Source organism: Urocampus carinirostris, chromosome 13, assembly GCF_059441175.1.
Source record: "Urocampus carinirostris isolate Australia breed hairy pipefish chromosome 13, RoL_Ucar_1.0, whole genome shotgun sequence".
NCBI lineage: Eukaryota > Metazoa > Chordata > Actinopteri > Syngnathiformes > Syngnathidae > Urocampus > Urocampus carinirostris.
The window spans coordinates 37,860,108-37,878,820 of NC_142361.1; the positions used below are offsets into that span (position 1 = coordinate 37,860,108).

General features: G+C 40.2%; 1 protein-coding gene and 1 non-coding gene across 2 annotated transcripts in view; one reads left to right on the forward strand and one right to left on the reverse strand.

Annotated features, from left to right (window-relative positions):
- Window positions 1-842: 842 nt before the first annotated feature.
- aldh18a1 (aldehyde dehydrogenase 18 family, member A1) overlaps window positions 843-18,713 on the forward strand; it is a 28,268-nt gene continuing 10,397 nt past the window's right edge. Inside the window, exons 1-12 of the mRNA XM_088351815.1 lie at window positions 843-987; window positions 1,476-1,583; window positions 5,273-5,412; window positions 5,477-5,626; window positions 6,754-6,858; window positions 9,502-9,660; window positions 12,451-12,541; window positions 12,630-12,754; window positions 12,823-12,967; window positions 14,943-15,016; window positions 15,120-15,219; window positions 16,972-17,192. Coding sequence (XP_088207941.1) covers window positions 1,487-1,583; window positions 5,273-5,412; window positions 5,477-5,626; window positions 6,754-6,858; window positions 9,502-9,660; window positions 12,451-12,541; window positions 12,630-12,754; window positions 12,823-12,967; window positions 14,943-15,016; window positions 15,120-15,219; window positions 16,972-17,192 — 1,407 coding nt within the window. The 5' untranslated portion in view covers window positions 843-987; window positions 1,476-1,486. The remainder of the gene's footprint in view (window positions 988-1,475; window positions 1,584-5,272; window positions 5,413-5,476; window positions 5,627-6,753; window positions 6,859-9,501; window positions 9,661-12,450; window positions 12,542-12,629; window positions 12,755-12,822; window positions 12,968-14,942; window positions 15,017-15,119; window positions 15,220-16,971; window positions 17,193-18,713) is intronic.
- Window positions 17,615-17,806, reverse strand: LOC148354481 (U2 spliceosomal RNA). Its single transcript, XR_015852593.1, has one exon. It is a non-coding gene; the product is annotated as a U2 spliceosomal RNA (small nuclear RNA).

An 18,713-nucleotide genomic window follows, 5' to 3' on the forward strand; every position in this document is an offset into this window, starting at 1 on the left:
GCGAGCGCATTGTCTGTCCCTGTGTGCCCTGCGACTGGATGGCAACCGGTTCAGGGTGTCCCCTGCCCACTGCCCGAAGACAGCTGGGATGGGCTCCAGCACCCCCGTGACCCTACTGAGGATAAGCGGTGCAGAAAATGGATGGACAATGGATGGATTAGATATGTATTTGTCCAATCTTGACGGATCTTTAAGTTTAGGAAGATGATGTTTAAGAGTAAGAGTAAAATACATTTTAGAAAAAAATGTGTTACAGTGCAGTAACTTATTATTCCTAATAGTACCTTGACAGCAACATTTTTTGCACACTTTTAAACAAAACAATGCATTCGGTTTTTGCTTGTAACTGTCAGGTTATTGTAGTATCCAGGGTTGGGTAGGGTTACTTTAACTTGATTACTTTCAATGACTTTTGGATTACTCCAATAGCAAATATGCTATTAAAAGACAAAAAAACTAAATATGAATAAAATGATGACTCACAACACGTGGTAAGCTTTCTCTCCTGGCTTTGATCTCTTTGATCTCCGGCAAAACGAACATCAAATGCGACAGAAACAAAATGAAAATTAATCCAACATCATTTTTGCCGTTCCATGTATTCCGTTACTCCCCAAGCAACAACAAAATTGAGTCATTTTATTCATATTTAGTTTCTTTTGTCTTTTATTAGCATATTTGGTATCGGAGTAATCCAAAAGTAATTGAAAGTAATCCAGTTAAAGTAACCCTACCCAACGCTGACAATGCATTCGGTTTTTGCTCGTAACTGTCAGGTTATTCTACTATCCCCCATCTACTATTTTTACGTACACTAAATGCACCGTTAGCAGAAACCTTGCGCAACCCGCTTTCGTGAATCGCTCTAACTGTAAACGTGGGCTGTGGATGTGGCAGCTAAGTGCTGCCAGTCTGACTACGTGTCGTCGCTGCACAACTTTTCACAATTGGATCCGGGTTCGATTGATCACTTTTGATCATTGCAAGGTGAGTTTGAACTACTTTTCCCTTTCTGACATGATTGCATTAATCGATCGCATTGCTGTCATAACTTAAGCTAATGCTAAGCTAGCTGACGTATGCAAACCATGCTTGTTTACTCTCACGTGTCACCTGCAAAATTAATATTTATATTATCAAATGTACTTATTTGAGCATTATAATATTCCTGAATTTTAATTCAGTGTTTTTGTTTACTGCCTCTCTTAAACAATGAGGTTTTGAGTTCGACTTCTGAATCTCGACTAAATATAAACTACTGTTCATAAGTCAACGTTTAAAACACACAAATCCGAACTTTTGCCTTTGACTCTACAGAGTAGATATTTTTATATTTACTATTCGTGTCTAAATTCAGGCCACAAAACAAACCAATAATAGAATGTTGACATTTGGTCTGAACTTGACGAGACGCTAAATAAACGTCTTTTTGACATTGTGACTCATTGGGCTGTGTATATCACTCTTTATTTTAGGTTTTGGTGCCATGTTCTCCAGACTGCTCCTGTGCTCTCACTTGGCACAAAGAATTCGGAAAGTAAAAGTAAACCCTGGCTCCGTAAGGACATATTCTCAAGCTAAATGTGAGTAAGAGACGCCTCAAAAATCGTCTGATGTGGTCCAATAAATATTAGGTTGTATACAGCAGTGTCTTCCAATCTTTTCTGAGCCAAGGCACACTTTTCGCATTCAAAAATATCCTGGCGCACCGTAGGTTGAAATGATTAAAAATTATTCCATTTTCATTTAATTTTTAAACCTTTAAAATGTCAATTTAAGCTTTTCTTATAGTTTTTGGTCACTGTGCCTCAGGAAATAATACAGCAGAATCATTCTGGTTAATAATTTTGCTGTAATGTGGGATTTTATTACATCATTACCCTGTTTTTCAAGTTTTATATAATATTTTTTCCCCAGAAAAATAGGAAATACATAGAGCAAAAATAGTTTTTTTTGGGATAAAAACGCAAAATAACAAAATAATAATTGAACAAATTTTTTTTTGCGGGGCAATCTCAAACAGCTTCATTAAAAAACGTTTTTGAATATGTGTCTCTCTTGTACCTCCTGAGCAGATTATTAGTATTTAAGAAAAAATATAAAGATTCAAGATTCAAAGTGTTTACTGTCAAATGTACAGTAAACAACCACGATTCCCTGTACAATTAAATTCCTACTTTGCTGTCCACACAGTTGCCAGCGTAATCAAACTAAAAAACTATATACATGCATACATAAAAGAATATTGTGAATATTAAAAAGATAAAGATACAAGAGTAACTCAACCTGAGTTAAGGCAATAAGATAAAACACAGTTGAAAGTGACTGTAGTGCAAGAGTTGTCCAAATATGGTCCAGTTTAAAGCGGCTGTAGTCTAAAAAGTAGTTTAAGTCAAGTCAAGTCATGTTTATTTGTGACACCCTTAATCACAAAGAGTCTCAAAGGGCCACAGATTAATGCAAACCACAGACTATTATGACACCATCCCCTGATCTAAAACCTAAATGAGGGCAAGGAAAAACTCAAAAACCTCAAGTCAAGTCATGTCATGTTTATTTGTGATGTCTTTAATCACAAGGAGTCTCAAAGAGCTGCACAGATTATTGCATACTACGGACTATTATGACACCATCCCCTGATCTAAAACCTGCACGAGGGCAAGGAAAAACTCAAAAACCTCAATATGAGGAAAATTAAGAAACCTTGAGAAGGGACCGCACATAAGGTAGTCCCCCTTCTGGGATGACCAGGCTGCAATGGATGTAGCAATAACACACAATAGACAGATATTGTCAACAGGAAATATAGGTCATTCATAAGCTATAGAATAGAAGTGTGTTTTAAGACTAAATTTAAACAGTTCCACTGAGGTTGCAGATCGAATCTCAGAGGGAAGAGCATTTCACAGTACCGAGGCCCGAATGGAGAACACTCTCGATCTCTTCCTGGCTCTTGGGATCACTGTTTTGTTTTTGAATGTTTTTATCTGGTGTACCGGGCTTTAAAACACGTTGTCCATGCATTACTATTTTACTTAATACCCTATTTCTATTAACTTTTTCTGCCATTTTTTGTAACATAACCATACACAAGGGTTCGCTGTATACATCCATCCATCCATTATCTGCACCGCTTATCCTCAGTAGGGCCGCGGGGGTGCTGGAGCCCATCTCAACTATCTTCGGGCAGTGGGCAGAAGACACCCTTCACTGCTTGCCAATACAGAGACATACAACTCACTCACACCTAGGGAGAATTTGGACTGGCCAATTAACATGCATGTTTTTGGAATGTGGGAGGAAACCGGAGTGCCCGGAGGAAACCCACGCAAGCACGGGGAGAACATGCAAACTCCACACAGGAGGTTCGATCTCATGACCTCAGAACTGTGCCGCACAGGCGCTAACCACTGCGCCGCCGTGCTGCCCCGCTGTTTACACAAAATATGATATTTGATACGCAGTTATTTTTTTCCCTCCCTTTTTTGAGCTGCTGATGTTGTCATTCTCAAGTATTTCATTCATAAATCCATCACGGTTGCAGTGTTCATTTGAGCTGTGAAAAGTGATGGGTCCCGGGGACTCGCGTGCTCAAAAATCTATGGGTCCCAACAGAGATCTATGGCTCCCCAAAATTTAGTGTGCTCCATGCCCTTACAAAATACAAAAAAATCTTTTTTTTCAAACATGTTTATTTATGTAGTTTAACATGTTATATTGTACATGTGTTTCCTTATATCATATATATTGTTAATGAACATTTTGTTGTGAGACACCGAGTTGCTCGACATGAATGCGGTTTATTATAAAAAAAAAGTTCAAAAATGAAGTCGCTTGGACGTTCACCGTAGAAGGAAAAAATACATGCAAATATAATTAAGTAGAATAATACATTTTCTTATTCAAATTGTGAATTCATTTTCTGCATTAAATTGTTGTTGGTAATATACTGATTAAAAGGGATCACCACAAACCTATTTTTTTTCATTTTCTCCTTTTATACAGTGGAACCTCGGTTCTCGACCATAATCCGTTCCATTTCTTCGTACGAAAACCAATTTGTACGATCACCGAAGTCGTTTTTTTTCCCATTAAAAGTAATGTAAAATTGTTTTAATCCGTTCCAACACCCTCAATGTTTACCACGAAAGTAAACATGAAGCTAACCCAGGCTAATCGTACGTTCGCGTTACCGTAATCTTCCGTACGAAAGATGACGCTAACATGAACGTGTAAAAATAAAAAAATCAGGTCGTTTACACGTCATTTAGCACCCGGGTCTCCACAACAAGTGGTGAGCGGTTAAAGGATAAAGCAAAGAATTATGAGTAGGATTTCTTACCTTGGCGGTTGTGTGCAGAAGCCATGCTGTATTCCTGAAAGAAGGGAAACTCGCACACCTCCTTCATATTTTGCTATTATTTCTTTCTTAAATGCAATAGTTGTACGCACTACTCCTCTTTTTTCACCTGTAGCAACTTTGCTGCTTGCACCAACCTTCTTCTGAGGCATAATTAGGAGTTAAAACACTCCCTTCACCGCTTTTGAAAAATGAAAGCAGAGAAGGAGTGTGCGTTGCCGTGACAACAGTTCTTCACGAGGGGTGGGGGCAATCTACACTCGCACGCCGCTCAGCATCATCCCTAGCGTACCGGCGTTCGAACTCCGATTTTTTTGAACAAAAAGCGAAGCAAGAATTTCTCGAAATTTTTGGTCGAGAACCGATTTGTTCGAACTGAGAGCCGTTCGAAAACCGAGGTTCCACTGTACTTCCTTTTTTTCTTCTTTATACAACATCATCATTCGTAATATAATGCATCAAAGCAAGTGACCCGTTTGAGAGCCGGCTCTTTAATGATTTGAGCCAAAAAAGCCGCTTCTCTAAAAAGAAACGGACTACACAACTCGAACTGGAGATCGGCGTGCAGACGGAAACTCGAACCGCGAGACCAAGACAACAATGGCGGATCTGCCTGATGAAAAGTTTGGAGTGCGGTCATCTCATCTCATCTCATTAGCCGTACCGCTTATCCTCATTAGGGTCGCGGGGGGGCTGGAGCCCATCCCAGCCATCTCCGGGCTGTGGCCAGGGGACACCCTGAACTGGTTGCCAGCCAGTCGCAGGGCGGAGTGCGGTCAATCTTTGTTAAAAAATGATAATGACAATTTCATGTCAAAAAAGATGCGTCCCCAGTTAAAATTTTGCGTCTGGGCAAACGAGAACACTGCGGTTGTATGGGGACATTTTTGGATGTCTATTTTGCATTTTCAGTCGGGCACCCCCGTTCTTTCGCCCACCGGAGCGAGTTAAAGCAAGCCAAGCGCATCGTGGTGAAGCTCGGCAGCGCCGTAGTGACGAGGGGAGATGAATGCGGCCTGGCGCTGGGAAGGCTGGCCTCTATCGTGGAGCAGGTCGAGTATCGGATGGATATTATGACTTTGGGATTTTTGCTGACATTTTTGTTGATGTTTATAGGTGGCCATGCTCCAGAATCAAGGCAGGGAGATGATGATCGTCACGAGCGGCGCTGTAGCATTCGGGAAGCAAAGATTAAGGCATGAAATCTTGCTGTCTCAAAGTGTCAGGCAAGCTTTGCATTCGGGGCAAAACCAGCTGAAGGAAATGGTGAGCTCTTACCGAAGCGTAATCCAATTGAAATGTTTACTAAACTCTCCTGTTTTTTTTAAAATTATTTTTTTATTGGGGTTATTTGTTTTTGACAACTTTTTAATGGTCTTTTGCAGTGAATATTTAAAATGTTATGTTAATTTTGGGTTTTACAGGTTTTTATGAGATTTTTTTTTCTCTTGTTTTTCAAAAGACATTTTTCTTCAACCTCAGTGGAAATGTTTAAATCGAAGATAAAAACACACTTCTACTCTATAGCATATGAATAACCTATACTTTTCATGGACAATATCTCTGTATTATCTGTGATTGCAACATCCTTTGCTGTCTGGTAATCCTGAAAGGGGGATGCCACATGTGCGGTCCCTTCTCAAGGTTTCTTCATTTTCCTCATGTTGAGGTTTTTGAGTTTTTCCTTGCCCTCATGATGGTTCCAGATCAGGGGATGGTGTAATAATAGTCTGAAAAATAGTCTGTATAATAATCTGTGCAGCCCTTTGAGACTTTTTGTGATTAAGGGCTATACAAAAAAAAATGACTTGACCTGACTTGACTTTTTGATATTTTTTTCTGTTTTTCCAAATTATTATTTTTTCTTTTTTTAAATGTTTCTCTGTTGTTGGAATAATTTTTCCGTTTTTTTGTTTTAATATATTTTTGCCACTGTTAGAAATATTTTTGGGGGTTTTTCAAAATAATTTTTAGTGGTATTTTTTTTTAATGAAAAATAATATTTATTTTTCTTTTTTTCCAAAATAATATCTTTTTTTGGGGTGGGGAAAGAAGGCACAACTTTTATATTTTTTTAATCTTTTTAAAGTTTCTTCATTTTAATTTTTTTTAAATTATTATTATTATTATTATTTTTCTTCACATTTTATTTATTTTTTAACCAATGGACTGATTTAGTACAACAGGGGGGAAAAAAGAGGAACAAAAAACAGAAAAACATAAACTATAAAATATACCATACAAAATTGGCCCAGAAAATCAGAAAACAGAAGCTTTTAACTTTTCAAGCGAATGCAATACTCTCCTGCAATCTCCATCCTTGTTGAAGAAAGATCCCATAACCCTTTGAAATTCGTGTAACTCTTTTATTTATCTATCTTTATTTTCCCCAGGCTATTCCAGCTTTAGAGGCAAGAGCTTGCGCAGCCGCCGGACAAAGCGGTCTGATGGCGTTGTACGAAGCCATGTTCACCCAGTACAGCATCTGCACTGCACAAGTAAGGACTTTTTCTTTTCCCCAATGAAAAAACTGCCATACCCGTCAACCCAAGTTACCGTATTTTCCGCACTATAGGGCGCACCGGGTTATAGGGCGCACCCCCAAAAAATAGTTTTTGGTCCTATATCTTCCATAGATAAGACGCACCGGATTATAAGGCGCTACAATGGGAACGTGGACAAAACAGTCAGATAGTCCAGTCAAACTTATTACCCCCTTAACATTCCCAAAGCTTGCAAAGAAGCAAATGCGTGTCCGTACGATGTCACTCAAATGCATCGTTTCAAATATCATTCGGAAGGTTAAAGTCTTGGGATCCAAGAAATGCCAACCATTCCTTAGTTTCTGTTTTCTTTTTCGCTCGCAACTTTACTGTGCATATGACAATAAACACTTGGAATTGAGTTGAATTCACTCAACTCATCACAGCAACATCAAGATCGTTCTAAAACACGATACCGGGAAAATATAAAGCCGCATAGCTCACCTAAGTTCTCACGTTCAATAATGATACGCAACCATGGTCTTCTTACAACCGTGAGTGTAGTAAATCCAGGAGAGTAAAATATTTACAAATACAGACTAATGAAACATGTTTCTTTATGGCGTAGTTTAGCAAGCTTGCTATTCAGTCATCTTTTTCGGCCAATTGCAGGTAGAGGTAAGATTTATGGCCCGAGCCCGAACCCGAACCCGAACCCGAGGCAATTTCGGGCCGGGTCGGGCCCTGAAATGTCAGTCATACGGTCGGGTCGGGTCGGGTTCGGTCCTGCTTTTTTTTTTTTTTTTTTTTTTTTTTTTTTTTTTTTTTAATTAATTAATAATGTGTTAAATGTTCATTAAAAATATATACTTAAACTATGTATGGATACTAGACCAAGGAATACTTGTTATAAAATAAATAATTTGGATAAAACGGAGAAGGAGCTGTAATCGCTATTTTTCCGACTCCTATGGAAATTCCTCCCCCCCTCCGATTTTAAATGAAAAAAACAACAATTTGTTTACACCGCGGGATCCAATGCAACCAGGGTTTCATTCACAATAAAAAAGACATTACGTACGGATATTATAGTAAATCAAATGAATATTATTTGTGTACAATTAGTTGTGGTTGCGGAAATCATAGCGTACAGTGACGTTGGTGACTTTTCCATCCGCGTTAAAAAAATGCATTTTGTAAAATACGATCGCGCTTTATTGTTTAAATAAACGCGATCTCCCAATGATTATAATTAGCTCGCTTTATTTTGTTTTAAAGCGTATTATATAGAATACGATCGCTTTTGTCGGAAGCGTACATTGACGTTGGTGAGATTTTCATCCGCGTTAAAAAACGCAATCTGTAGAATACGATCGCGCTTTATTGTTTAAATAAACGCGTTATATAGACTAGGATCTCCCAATGATTATAATTAGCTCGCTTTATTGTTTTAATAAGCGTTTTATATAGAATACGATCAGGGGGGGGGGGGGGATTTGCATAGGAGTCGGCACAACACGTCAACATCCCCTCTCAATGAAAGTGCTGCGCTAAAATCTTAAAGGCGTACTACTACTGCTGCTGTGGATTATGGCCCAATGATCAAGTCGTCAAAATGACGGACGCCTTTAAATGTTTTCGCTACCTCAAAAAAAAAACCGTCAATGACAGATTGCAGTGCAGACACAGAAATATAAAAGATGTAAATGTTTATACAGTTTTATTTAACTTAGGCCTAGATGTTGTAACAAAAGGCAGAGTTTAATTTGTTATCATAAATCACCCCTCCTTATAAATAAAATATGTAATTTCGGGCCCCCTCGGGCCGGGCCAGCAAATCCAGTTAATTAGTCGGGCCGGGTCCGGGTCGGGTTTAATACCCCCCGGGCCTGCGTCGGGTTCGGGTGCTTTTTTTGGGCCCGATCTTACCTCTAATTGCAGGGTTTGTTTTGGCCCTCTAGCCTATCCGAGGCTCTGAATAACTTCAGCCAATAGTGATCGATTTAACGGATGATTGACACATCTTTTTCGGCCAATTGCAGGGTTTGTTTTGGCCCTCTAGCCTATCCGAGGCTCCGAATTTCTTCAGCCAATAGCGATCGATTTAACGGATGATTGACACATCTTTTTCGGCCAATTGCAGGGTTTGTTTCGGCCCTCTAGCCTATCCGAGGCTCCGAATAACTTTAGCCAATAGCGATCGATTCAAATGATGATTGACACATTGGTTAGCCAATGAAACACCGGTATATAAATCCCAGCATACACCGCGGACTACTTCGCGTTCGGGGGAAAATCTAGTCGGCGGCTGCTTTCATTAGTTGCAAGACTTTGCGACTTAATATTGATCCCTATATAAGGCGCACTGTATTATAAGGCGCATGGTCATCTTTTGAAAAAAATTAAGACTTTTAGGTGCGCCTTATAGTGCGGAAAATACAGTATTTTTTCATATTTTATTTTCTTTCTGAAATTTTAATACGATCATATTCGTAAAATATTTTCATATAACATAAGTTTCTCGCCTACTGTGCAGATTCCCCTGCTCTTAAACATACTGTGCCTTTAAGAGACAATTATATCATGTCACTTTTGTTTCTTTAGACTGTTGACTTTTTTTTACAAAACTGGATTTAAAAACTGTGTTGATTCCTGCAGATCTTGGTGACAAACTTGGACTTTCACGACGAACAGAAGCGACGCAACCTGAACAGCACTCTCTTGGAACTTCTCCGAATGAATATCGTCCCCATCATTAACACCAACGATGCTGTTGTGCCCCCTCCTGTCCCCAATAGTGACCTACAGGGGGTCAATGTGGGTACTCTTTGAAATAGGAAGTTTGGTATCGGGATTTCTTTAGATGCGGGGTGCAACAACCATTTTGAAGCTAAGAGATATTTTTTAAATGATTAGCGCATAGGGCTACTTGTTTGATATGCATTTCTGAGATTTTAGTTATATTATTACTTTGTTGTTACTAGGTTATTATGTTCTCATTAATAAAGAGGTTTAGAATAGGACCAGTCAGCCATGTTCCCTCTAATTTTCCACGGGGCTGAGCGTTCACACAAAGTCAGTGAGCAACGCTTAAAACAACAGTGAGCAACCGCAATCCCAAGTGTGGCAACTAAGTCATTATCAAACATGTCCGAAACTTGACATCAAGTTATATTTTGCTGAGTTTCCGGCAATGCAAAATTATTTTTCTCTTTTGAATGAATTGACTCGTGTACTATTGCAAAGGTTGTACGGCCTACAAACGTAGTTTGTTCTTACAAAGATATCCATTTTTCTTTATTTAGCTGATATATTTTGTCGCATAATATTAACATTTTTGGGGGCTTATTGAGTCGGTTGTAAGATACAGAACTGTACTTAATCACATTTTTGAGTGGAAGTACAATGTTGGCAACAAGATTCACTTGACATGATTGGAAATTATTTGAATGCAACACAAACTTTTTCTTCTTTTTTCCGTGTTTTTTTTCTACTTTTTAAAAAAATTCCTTTAAAAAAAAATCTCATTGTGTTTATTTTTTCCGAGCTGTTTCTTTTTTCTTTTTGTTCTCTATTTACTTTTTTCCTACATTTCTTTCTTTACTTTTTTCTGTCTTTTTTCTAAATTTTTCCTTCTTTTTTCTCTTGTTTCTTTTTTTCTCAGCTTTTTACTACTTTTTAATTTTGGTATTTTTTTCTTTTTTGTTCTATTTCCCCCTTCCTTTAAGTCATTTTGTGCATAATTTTACATCATATTTGGTCATGTTGGGATTAAAGAAGCAAAATCAACCTGAAGAGCCGTTTAGGACCCAAAAGAGCCGGTTCCTTTTAGCGAGCCGAGCCGAAGAAGCCGGTTCTCGACAAACTCTACTAACTTTACTCAACTTCGTTCTACTTCGACTCGACTTCAAAATACCGCATTTAGGACACAACGTCAGGGGAACCCATGTGTTTTTTCCTTCATGCACTTTAACTTTGACTTAAGTCGCTTCTTAAAGTCGTTTTGAGCCCTGATTTTTGTGCGCTGGCTCGATTTTCTTGTGCGCTGAGAATGTGCGAGCAGTGCGCGATTGCGCACGCGCGCAGCTTAGAGGGAACACTGCCAGTCAGCTATTAAAACCTGAGCAGAGTGATTCACATTTATGAATTATTGAATCATTTTAAAAAGCAAACAATTTATTGATTTGTATGCCTGTATTTATTTCTTTGTCTTAATTACTTCTAAGTTTTTCAACGTTTTCGTGTTTATTGCCACTATTAACCAACAAACAAAGGGCTGGACCTGCATTGATAGCCTGAGTATTACATATTTACCTCACTCTGCAAAAAAGCCTGATATTAAAAAAAAAATATTTCCTTAATTTTGCATGTAATAATTGGAAGTTTTTTTTTTTTTTTTTTTTTTTTTTTTTTTTTTTTTTTCAAATTCAGGGGGGGGGTTCAAAACCTTTCCATGACAGGGCTTCACAAATCAAGGATATGCTAATTTGATGTTTTTGATATGTATTATTACAGTAACTAGTAATGGGGCAGCACGGCGGCGCAGTGGTTAGCGCGTGTGCGGCACAGTTCTAAGGTCTTGGGAAGCTCCTGTGTGGGTTCAAATCCAGCTACCGGACTTACTGTGCGGAGTTTGTATGTTCTCCCCGTGCTTGCGTGGGTTTCCTCCGGGCACTCCGGTTTCCTCCCACATTCCAAAGACATGCATTTCAGGTGGATCGGCCGGTCCAAATTGTCCCTAGGTGCGAATGAACGAGCGAGTTGTCTGTCCCTGTGTTCCCTGCGATTGGCTGGCATTTCAGGGTGTCCCCTGCCCACTGCCCGATGATTGCTGGGATGGGCTCCAGCACCCCCGCGACCCTACTGAGGATAAGCGGTGCAGCTAATGAGATGAGACGTTACTAAGGTGATTGCGATGCAAATACCAGGTTGAAATGATTAGAAGGGTAACATGGGTTCAGTTAACCTCTTAAACATGCCAGTTAGAAATTAAACATCCTAGAAAATCACCATGAACCATCACTGGTGAGCAGAAGCAGTCAGCAGGTTACTCAGGGGTTCTTAGGGGGCTGCCTGTTGACCACTGGGTCAATGCTATTAAATTGTTTCTTTTCTTCCAGTGATTAAATTGCACTTTTAAAAATTGATAGGATTTACTTTGCTTTTTCTGTGTTTTTCTGTCTGTTTCTGATCACAATGTATAATCAGATTTGTTCCTAAACTTTAACTGGATTACTTTCAATGACTTTTGGATGACTCCAATACCAAATACGCTAATAAAAGACAAAAGAAACTAAATATGAATAAAGTTATGACTCACAACACGTGGTAAGCTTTCTCTCCTGGCTTTGATCTCTTTGATCTCCGGCAAAACTAACATAAAATGCGACAGAAACAAAATGAAAATAAATCCAACATCATTTTTGCCGTTCCATGTATTCTGTTACTCCCTAAGCCTGCACAAAATGTAGTCATTTTATTCCAATTTAGTTTCTTTTGTCTTTTATTAGCATATTTGGTATTGGAGTCATCCAAAAGTCATTGAAAGTAATCCAGTTAAAGTAACCCTACCCAACCCTGTTCCTAAAGTGATCGACTGCATTCCAGGTAATAAGCATCAAAGACAATGACAGCTTAGCAGCCCGTCTGGCCGTGGAAATGAAAGTGGACCTTCTGATTGCCCTGTCGGATGTTCAAGGTACATCAAGATGATGGCTGGTGTTCAGCAGAAAACATCTTAAAAATCAAAATTGTGGATTCAATGTATTTTTTTTGGTCTTCCTCAGGACTTTATGACAGTCCGCCTGGTACAGATGATGCCAAACTGATTGATATCTTCTATCCCGGAGACCAGCAGTCCATCACATACGGAAACAAGTCCAGAGTTGGCATCGGTGGCATGGAAGCCAAGGTGATAGCGTCCATTGTACTTTTATCCGGTACGAGATGTTTAAAGTCCATTGGGTTTTGTCAATCCAGGTGAAAGCGGCCCTGTGGGCGCTGCAAGGCGGTTCTTCCGTGGTCATCGCCAACGGCACGGATCCCAAAGTCACCGGCCACGTCATTACAGACATCGTGGAGGGGAAGAAAGTCGGTACTTTCTTCTCTGAAGTCAAGCCTGCAGGTGCTGTGAGCTACTGTGCCATTAAAAAGTATTTGCCCCCTTCCTGATTATTTTTTTTATTGTTTTAATATTTATCACTTGCTGTCTCTTAGAGAGTAGCAGTGTTCATTTGACCTGTGAAAAGTGATGGGTCCCGGGGACTCGCATGCTGAAAAATCTATGGGTCCCAACAGAGATCTATGGCTCCCCTGTTGTGAGACCCTGAGTTGCTCGACATGAATGAGGTTTATTATAAAAAAACAGTTCAAAAATAAAGTCGCTTGGACGTTCACTGTAGAAGGAAAAAATACATGCAAATATAATTAAGTAGAATAATACATTTTCTTATTCAAATTATATATTCATTTTCTGCATTAAATTATTGTTGGTAATATACTGATGAAAGGGATAACCACAAACCTGTCTTTTTTCATTTTCTCCTTTTATACTTCCTTTTTTTCTTAACTTCTTCATACAACATCATAATTCGTAATATAATGCATCAAAGCAAGTGAGCCGTTTGAGAGCCGACTCTCTTTAATGAGTTGAGCCAAAAAAGCCGGTTCTCTAAAAAGAAACGGACTTTCACTACACAACTCAAACTGGAGATCGGCATGCAGACGAAAACTCGAACCGCGAGACCAAAACAACAATGGCGGATCTGCCTCACGAAAAGTTTGTGTCAAAAAAGTTGCGTCCCGGGGACGCACGTTGATTTGACACGATGTGTCCCCAGCAAAATAATGCGTCGAGGACGCAGGGACGCGGGCAAATGAGAACACTGGAGTAGAGATAGAGAAGCATCGAAGCGGTGGAGAGGTGTTGTAAAAGGATAGTGGAATGTTTGGACAAGTTCTAAGGGATGGGCAGGGCACTTGTATGATGCGGCAGGGGTAAACCAGCGATAGCTGTCGAGCCCTGCTGTTGAAGTTGTGTTGTGTCACCCTGACCCGAGTGACATGGCCGCTTTCATCTGGAGGGACAAAATCATGACCAATTTAGGTGCCGAGGTGCCTAACTTGTTTGGGTGTTTGGGCATTTGGGTTGGCCATGGTCCAAAAATGTTTTTTTTTGCTATTTTTTTCCCCTTTTTATTTTCATTGTTATTGTATGTGTTTGTCTTGCTGCCAGTCATCAATCTTGGGGGATATGACCAAGGTAGATGGATAGATAATCTAAGAAATTTTAATATCACACAAAGACAACCCAACCCATGGCAATGCAAAATGCAGTTTTGAAATGTTGATTCAATTTATTAAGGCACAAAACAATCAAAACAATCAAATGAAAAAGTAATTGTCCCCTAAACCCAACGGTGAGTTGTTCCACCTTTGCCAGCGATAATCAACCGTTAATATGATTTGATAATCAGTCTTACAACGCTGTGGAGGAATTTTGGCCCACTCTTCTTTGCAAAATGGTTTCAAATCCGCCATATTGGAGTGTTTTCCTAGAATTAACTGCCCGTTTAAGGTCATACCACTGCATCTCTATTTGATTTAAATCCAGACTTTGATTTGGCCACTCCAGAACCTTTATTTATACATTTTTTGAGCCATTGAGAGGTGGACTTGCTGGTGTGTTTTGGATCGTTGTCCTGCTGCATGATCCAAGAGTGCTTGAGTTGGAAGGCACATGTAACAATGACAATAAAGGTATATTCTAATCTTTTCTATTCTTCAATGTCTGGACATTTTCCTTCAGGATTTTCTTGTAACCACTAGAATTTATTATGCCATCAACCAGAGTAAGTTGTCCTGTTCCTGACGCAGCAAAGCAGCCCCAGACCATCATCAATTACTTTTGCACATAGGGTCAGATGTTTTTTTTTTTGCCTAAATAGATGGAATCAAAATTTCAAAACGGCATTTTGTATTTCTTTGGGTTTGATGATATGAAACCTTTGTGAGTAATGAATATGCAACAAAACAAAAAACAGGAAGGAAGGCAAATACAAAGTTTGAATAGTCACGATTTAAAATCTTGTCACCATCAGGTCCCACTGTGGAGCAGCAGACAGAGATGGCCCGTCATGCTGGAAGAACTTTGGCTTCCCTGATGCCGGAACAGGTCACTCTCTCCTCTCATTTGCTGCATTTTTTTTTTTTGACACTTATATAATTGTAGCATCCCTATATGAACAAATTGTGTACATATTCACCATACATTTCAGAGAGGAGAGATCATCTGCAGTATTGCCGAGTTGCTTACAGAGAAGAAGGATGAGATTCTCAGTGCCAACAAAAGAGACATGGAAATTGCAACATCTTCGGGTAAATACAGCAGATTTGTTTTCTCTGTGAGTGAAGCTTTGATTGAGAAAGTGAAAATCATCCATCCATTATCTGCACCGCTTATCCTCAGCAGGGTCGCGGGGGTGCTGGAGCCCATCCCAGCCGTCTTCGGGCAGTGGGCAGGGGACACCCTCAACTGGTTACCAGCCAGTCGCAGGGGACACGGGGACAGACAATTCGCTCTCTCATTCACCCCTAGGGACAATTTGGACTTGCCAATTAACCTGATATGGATGTTTTTGGAATGTGGGAGGAAACCGGAGTGCCCGGAGGAAAGCCATGCAAGCACGGGAGAACATGCAAACTCCACACAGGAAGTTCGATCTCATGACCTCAGAACTGTGCCGCACACGCGCTAACCACTGTGCCGCCATGCTGCCCCGCTTTACAACATAAGTGACAAATTGTTTTGTGTGCCTAAAAAAGTACAAAATCCAAAAGTTGCGGTGTTCTGTCTCTAAGGTGCGTGTGTGCTATTGGACTACGTCATATAAAATGCTGGTCTAGAACAAATTGCGTCAAGGTGTGATTGAAATGCTGATCTGCCTGAACTACCTCCCACAATGCCCTTCTCTTTATCCAGGTCAGAATCTTGTGTGATTCATGAAAACTTTGTGCGTCAGCGATACAATACTTTTTCTTGTCTATTAGTCAAAGGCTTAAGTGATGCTAAAGGGAGAAGCAAAGACATAACGATGAAAATGAAGCTTGTGATTATTAAGAAATACTAAAAAAGGCACACGACTCACTACCCTCGGTATGTTGCATGGCTGTAACCATTCGATGATTGGGACGATTAATAAAGATAAGAGGCAATTAAAGCAAATTCATCTCTGAAGGCAGGGTTATTTGTGACGCCCTTAATCACAAAGAGACTCAAAGGGCTGCACAGACCACAGATTATTGCAAACCACAGATTATTATTACACCATCCCCTGATCTAAAACCCAAATGAGGGCAAATAATACACAGAAATAGCCAACATAAAATATAGGTTATTCATATGCTATAGAATAGAAGTGTGTTTTAAGCTTAGATTTAAACATTTCCACTGAGGTTGCAGATGGAATCTCAGGGGGAAGAGCATTCCACAGCACCGGGGCCTTGATGGAGAACGCTCTCGAACCTGCGGATTTCTTCTTGGCTCTTGGGATCAAGAGTAGACCGGTATTCAGAGCGAAGGCTCCGGACCGGAACATAGGGGTACATTAAATCTAAAAGATATGAGGGAGAAAGTCCATGCATGATTTTGTGTAATACCAACAGAACCTTAAAATCACATCTTAAGCTAACAGGGAGCCAGGTTAGCTAAAATCGGGGTCATGTGATCAAACTTTCTTGTCTTAGTTAAAAGCCTCGCTGCAGCATTTTGTACTAGCTGAAGGCCCTTGATTTTGGACTTCGGGAGACCGGAGAGTAGGGCATTACAGTCATCGAGACGGGAGGTAACAAACCCATGAATTATAATCTCCGCACCCGATTGAGACCAGGCTGTACTTGCCCAAGCCACACCCGAGGAATTGGTGCCCCTACAACCCGTGTGCTGAAGGGATACCCAATCAATCACAAAAAAATGTATGAGCACAGATTAAGCATCCATATCAAACTTGCGCGGACCACACTAAAATTACGCTTTTTCATAACGGCGGGGGCCCCAACTCTTGGCTTTGGAGCCCCAAATAACCGAAAAACAGCGAGTTTGAGATCCCTGACCTACTGCGTTCTTTGCAGGTCGTTTCTCCCAAGCTCTGATCGACCGCCTGAGTCTGTCGACGGCCAAACTGAACAGTCTAGCCATCGGCCTTCGTCAGTTGGCAGCGTCCTCGAGGGACAGCGTCGGTCGCGTTCTGAGGAGGACAAGAATCGCCAACAACTTGGAATTGGAGCAGATCACCGTCCCCATCGGAGTCCTGTTGGTCATCTTCGAGTCTCGTCCGGATTGTCTCCCACAGGTAAAACATTGCTGGGGATCTTACTTTTGTTGTTGTTATTGCAACCTCTATTGCAGCCTGGTCATCCTGGAAGGGGGATTACCGTGAATTCCGGACTATAGAACGCACCTGATTATAAGCCGCACACACCACTTTTTGGGTAATGTGACACTTTTGTACTTACACAAGCCGCACCCATGTATAAGCCACGGGCGCCCGCAGTAAAGCTTGAGACACTGTCAAAAGTTTAACCCGGGCCAGAATGTAAGTTCCACAATTGTAACTTCAGGGAGGGATTTTGTAAGGTTTATTGTTCTATATTCTTTATCAATTATCCATTATCGGTCAAATCATAATACGCTACAAAGCCAAGGGGCCGAGACACTTGCTCTCAGCCAAAAGGCTGAGTCAAGGTCCTAGCCACAGAGCCAAGCAGCGATCAGTGTGAATGCACCGTTCCCGGAGGTACTGCAATACCGGGCCGATGCGTGGAGTGGACAGAGCAAGCTCTTATTCCATCTTACGATTGCAAAGTTCGATTGGAACTATATGTCCTTCATTGAAGCACACAGTCCATAAATCACAGCCGATAGTACACAACTCCAGAACCTCATTTCACAATTGCGGCATGAGAACCACAATTAACTTCATAGATGGATACACAAATCCAGAACTACAGTTGAAATCACAAATAGAAAATGATACCCGTAATTAAGGTATGATGCAGACTTGTACAGTCAGGGTCCCGTTGAAAGTAATCCAAGGAAACAAAATGTATATTTCCAAAGTTAAGGGTGGGAAAAATATATATCCACTATTGTCCGTTGCGTCAACAGAAAGATCTACCGGTAACTCAGCTTTACCACATTTCCCATCAGCCCGCGTTTGCTCCTTCCCTTATTTTTGATTCGTCCGTAGAACACATAACAGAATAAATCTCTAAAATAAATACATTACAAAAATATACAGTTGCAAATACATATTATACATGGTTACACATATTTACGAAGAAAGATGGTACACCGAGAGAGTTTTCAAAGCTTTAATAATAATAATATAACTTTCATCCCAAACCGTGCCTTTGAAAGGTACCAACACGCTAGTAGGATCACAGTCGCAATGTATCAAACATACCAGTGAAGAAAAAGCTTCCCCTTAATGTGATATTCACGGTAGATCATTTTCAATGTCCTTCTCATAACTGTCGCCAGTGAGGGCATCTTCCTCAGTGTCGGAACATACATTAACTTTACAGAAAATATATGCTAAAACTTAGAGATTGCAGTCTTTCTTTGCGCACATATTCTACTGGTCTTAATCTTACCTTTAAAACTCCTGCGCCGCTGGTGGCCGTCAGAAAAATTCCATAAATTAGCCGCTTCACTGAATAAGCCGCAGGGCTGAACATTTGGGAAAAAAGTAGCGGCTTATAGTCCGGAATTTACGGTACCTCATGTGCAGTCCCTTTTCAAGGTTTCTTCATTTTCCTCATGTTGAGGTTTTTGAGTTTTTCCTTGCCCTCATGTAGGTTTTAGATCAGGG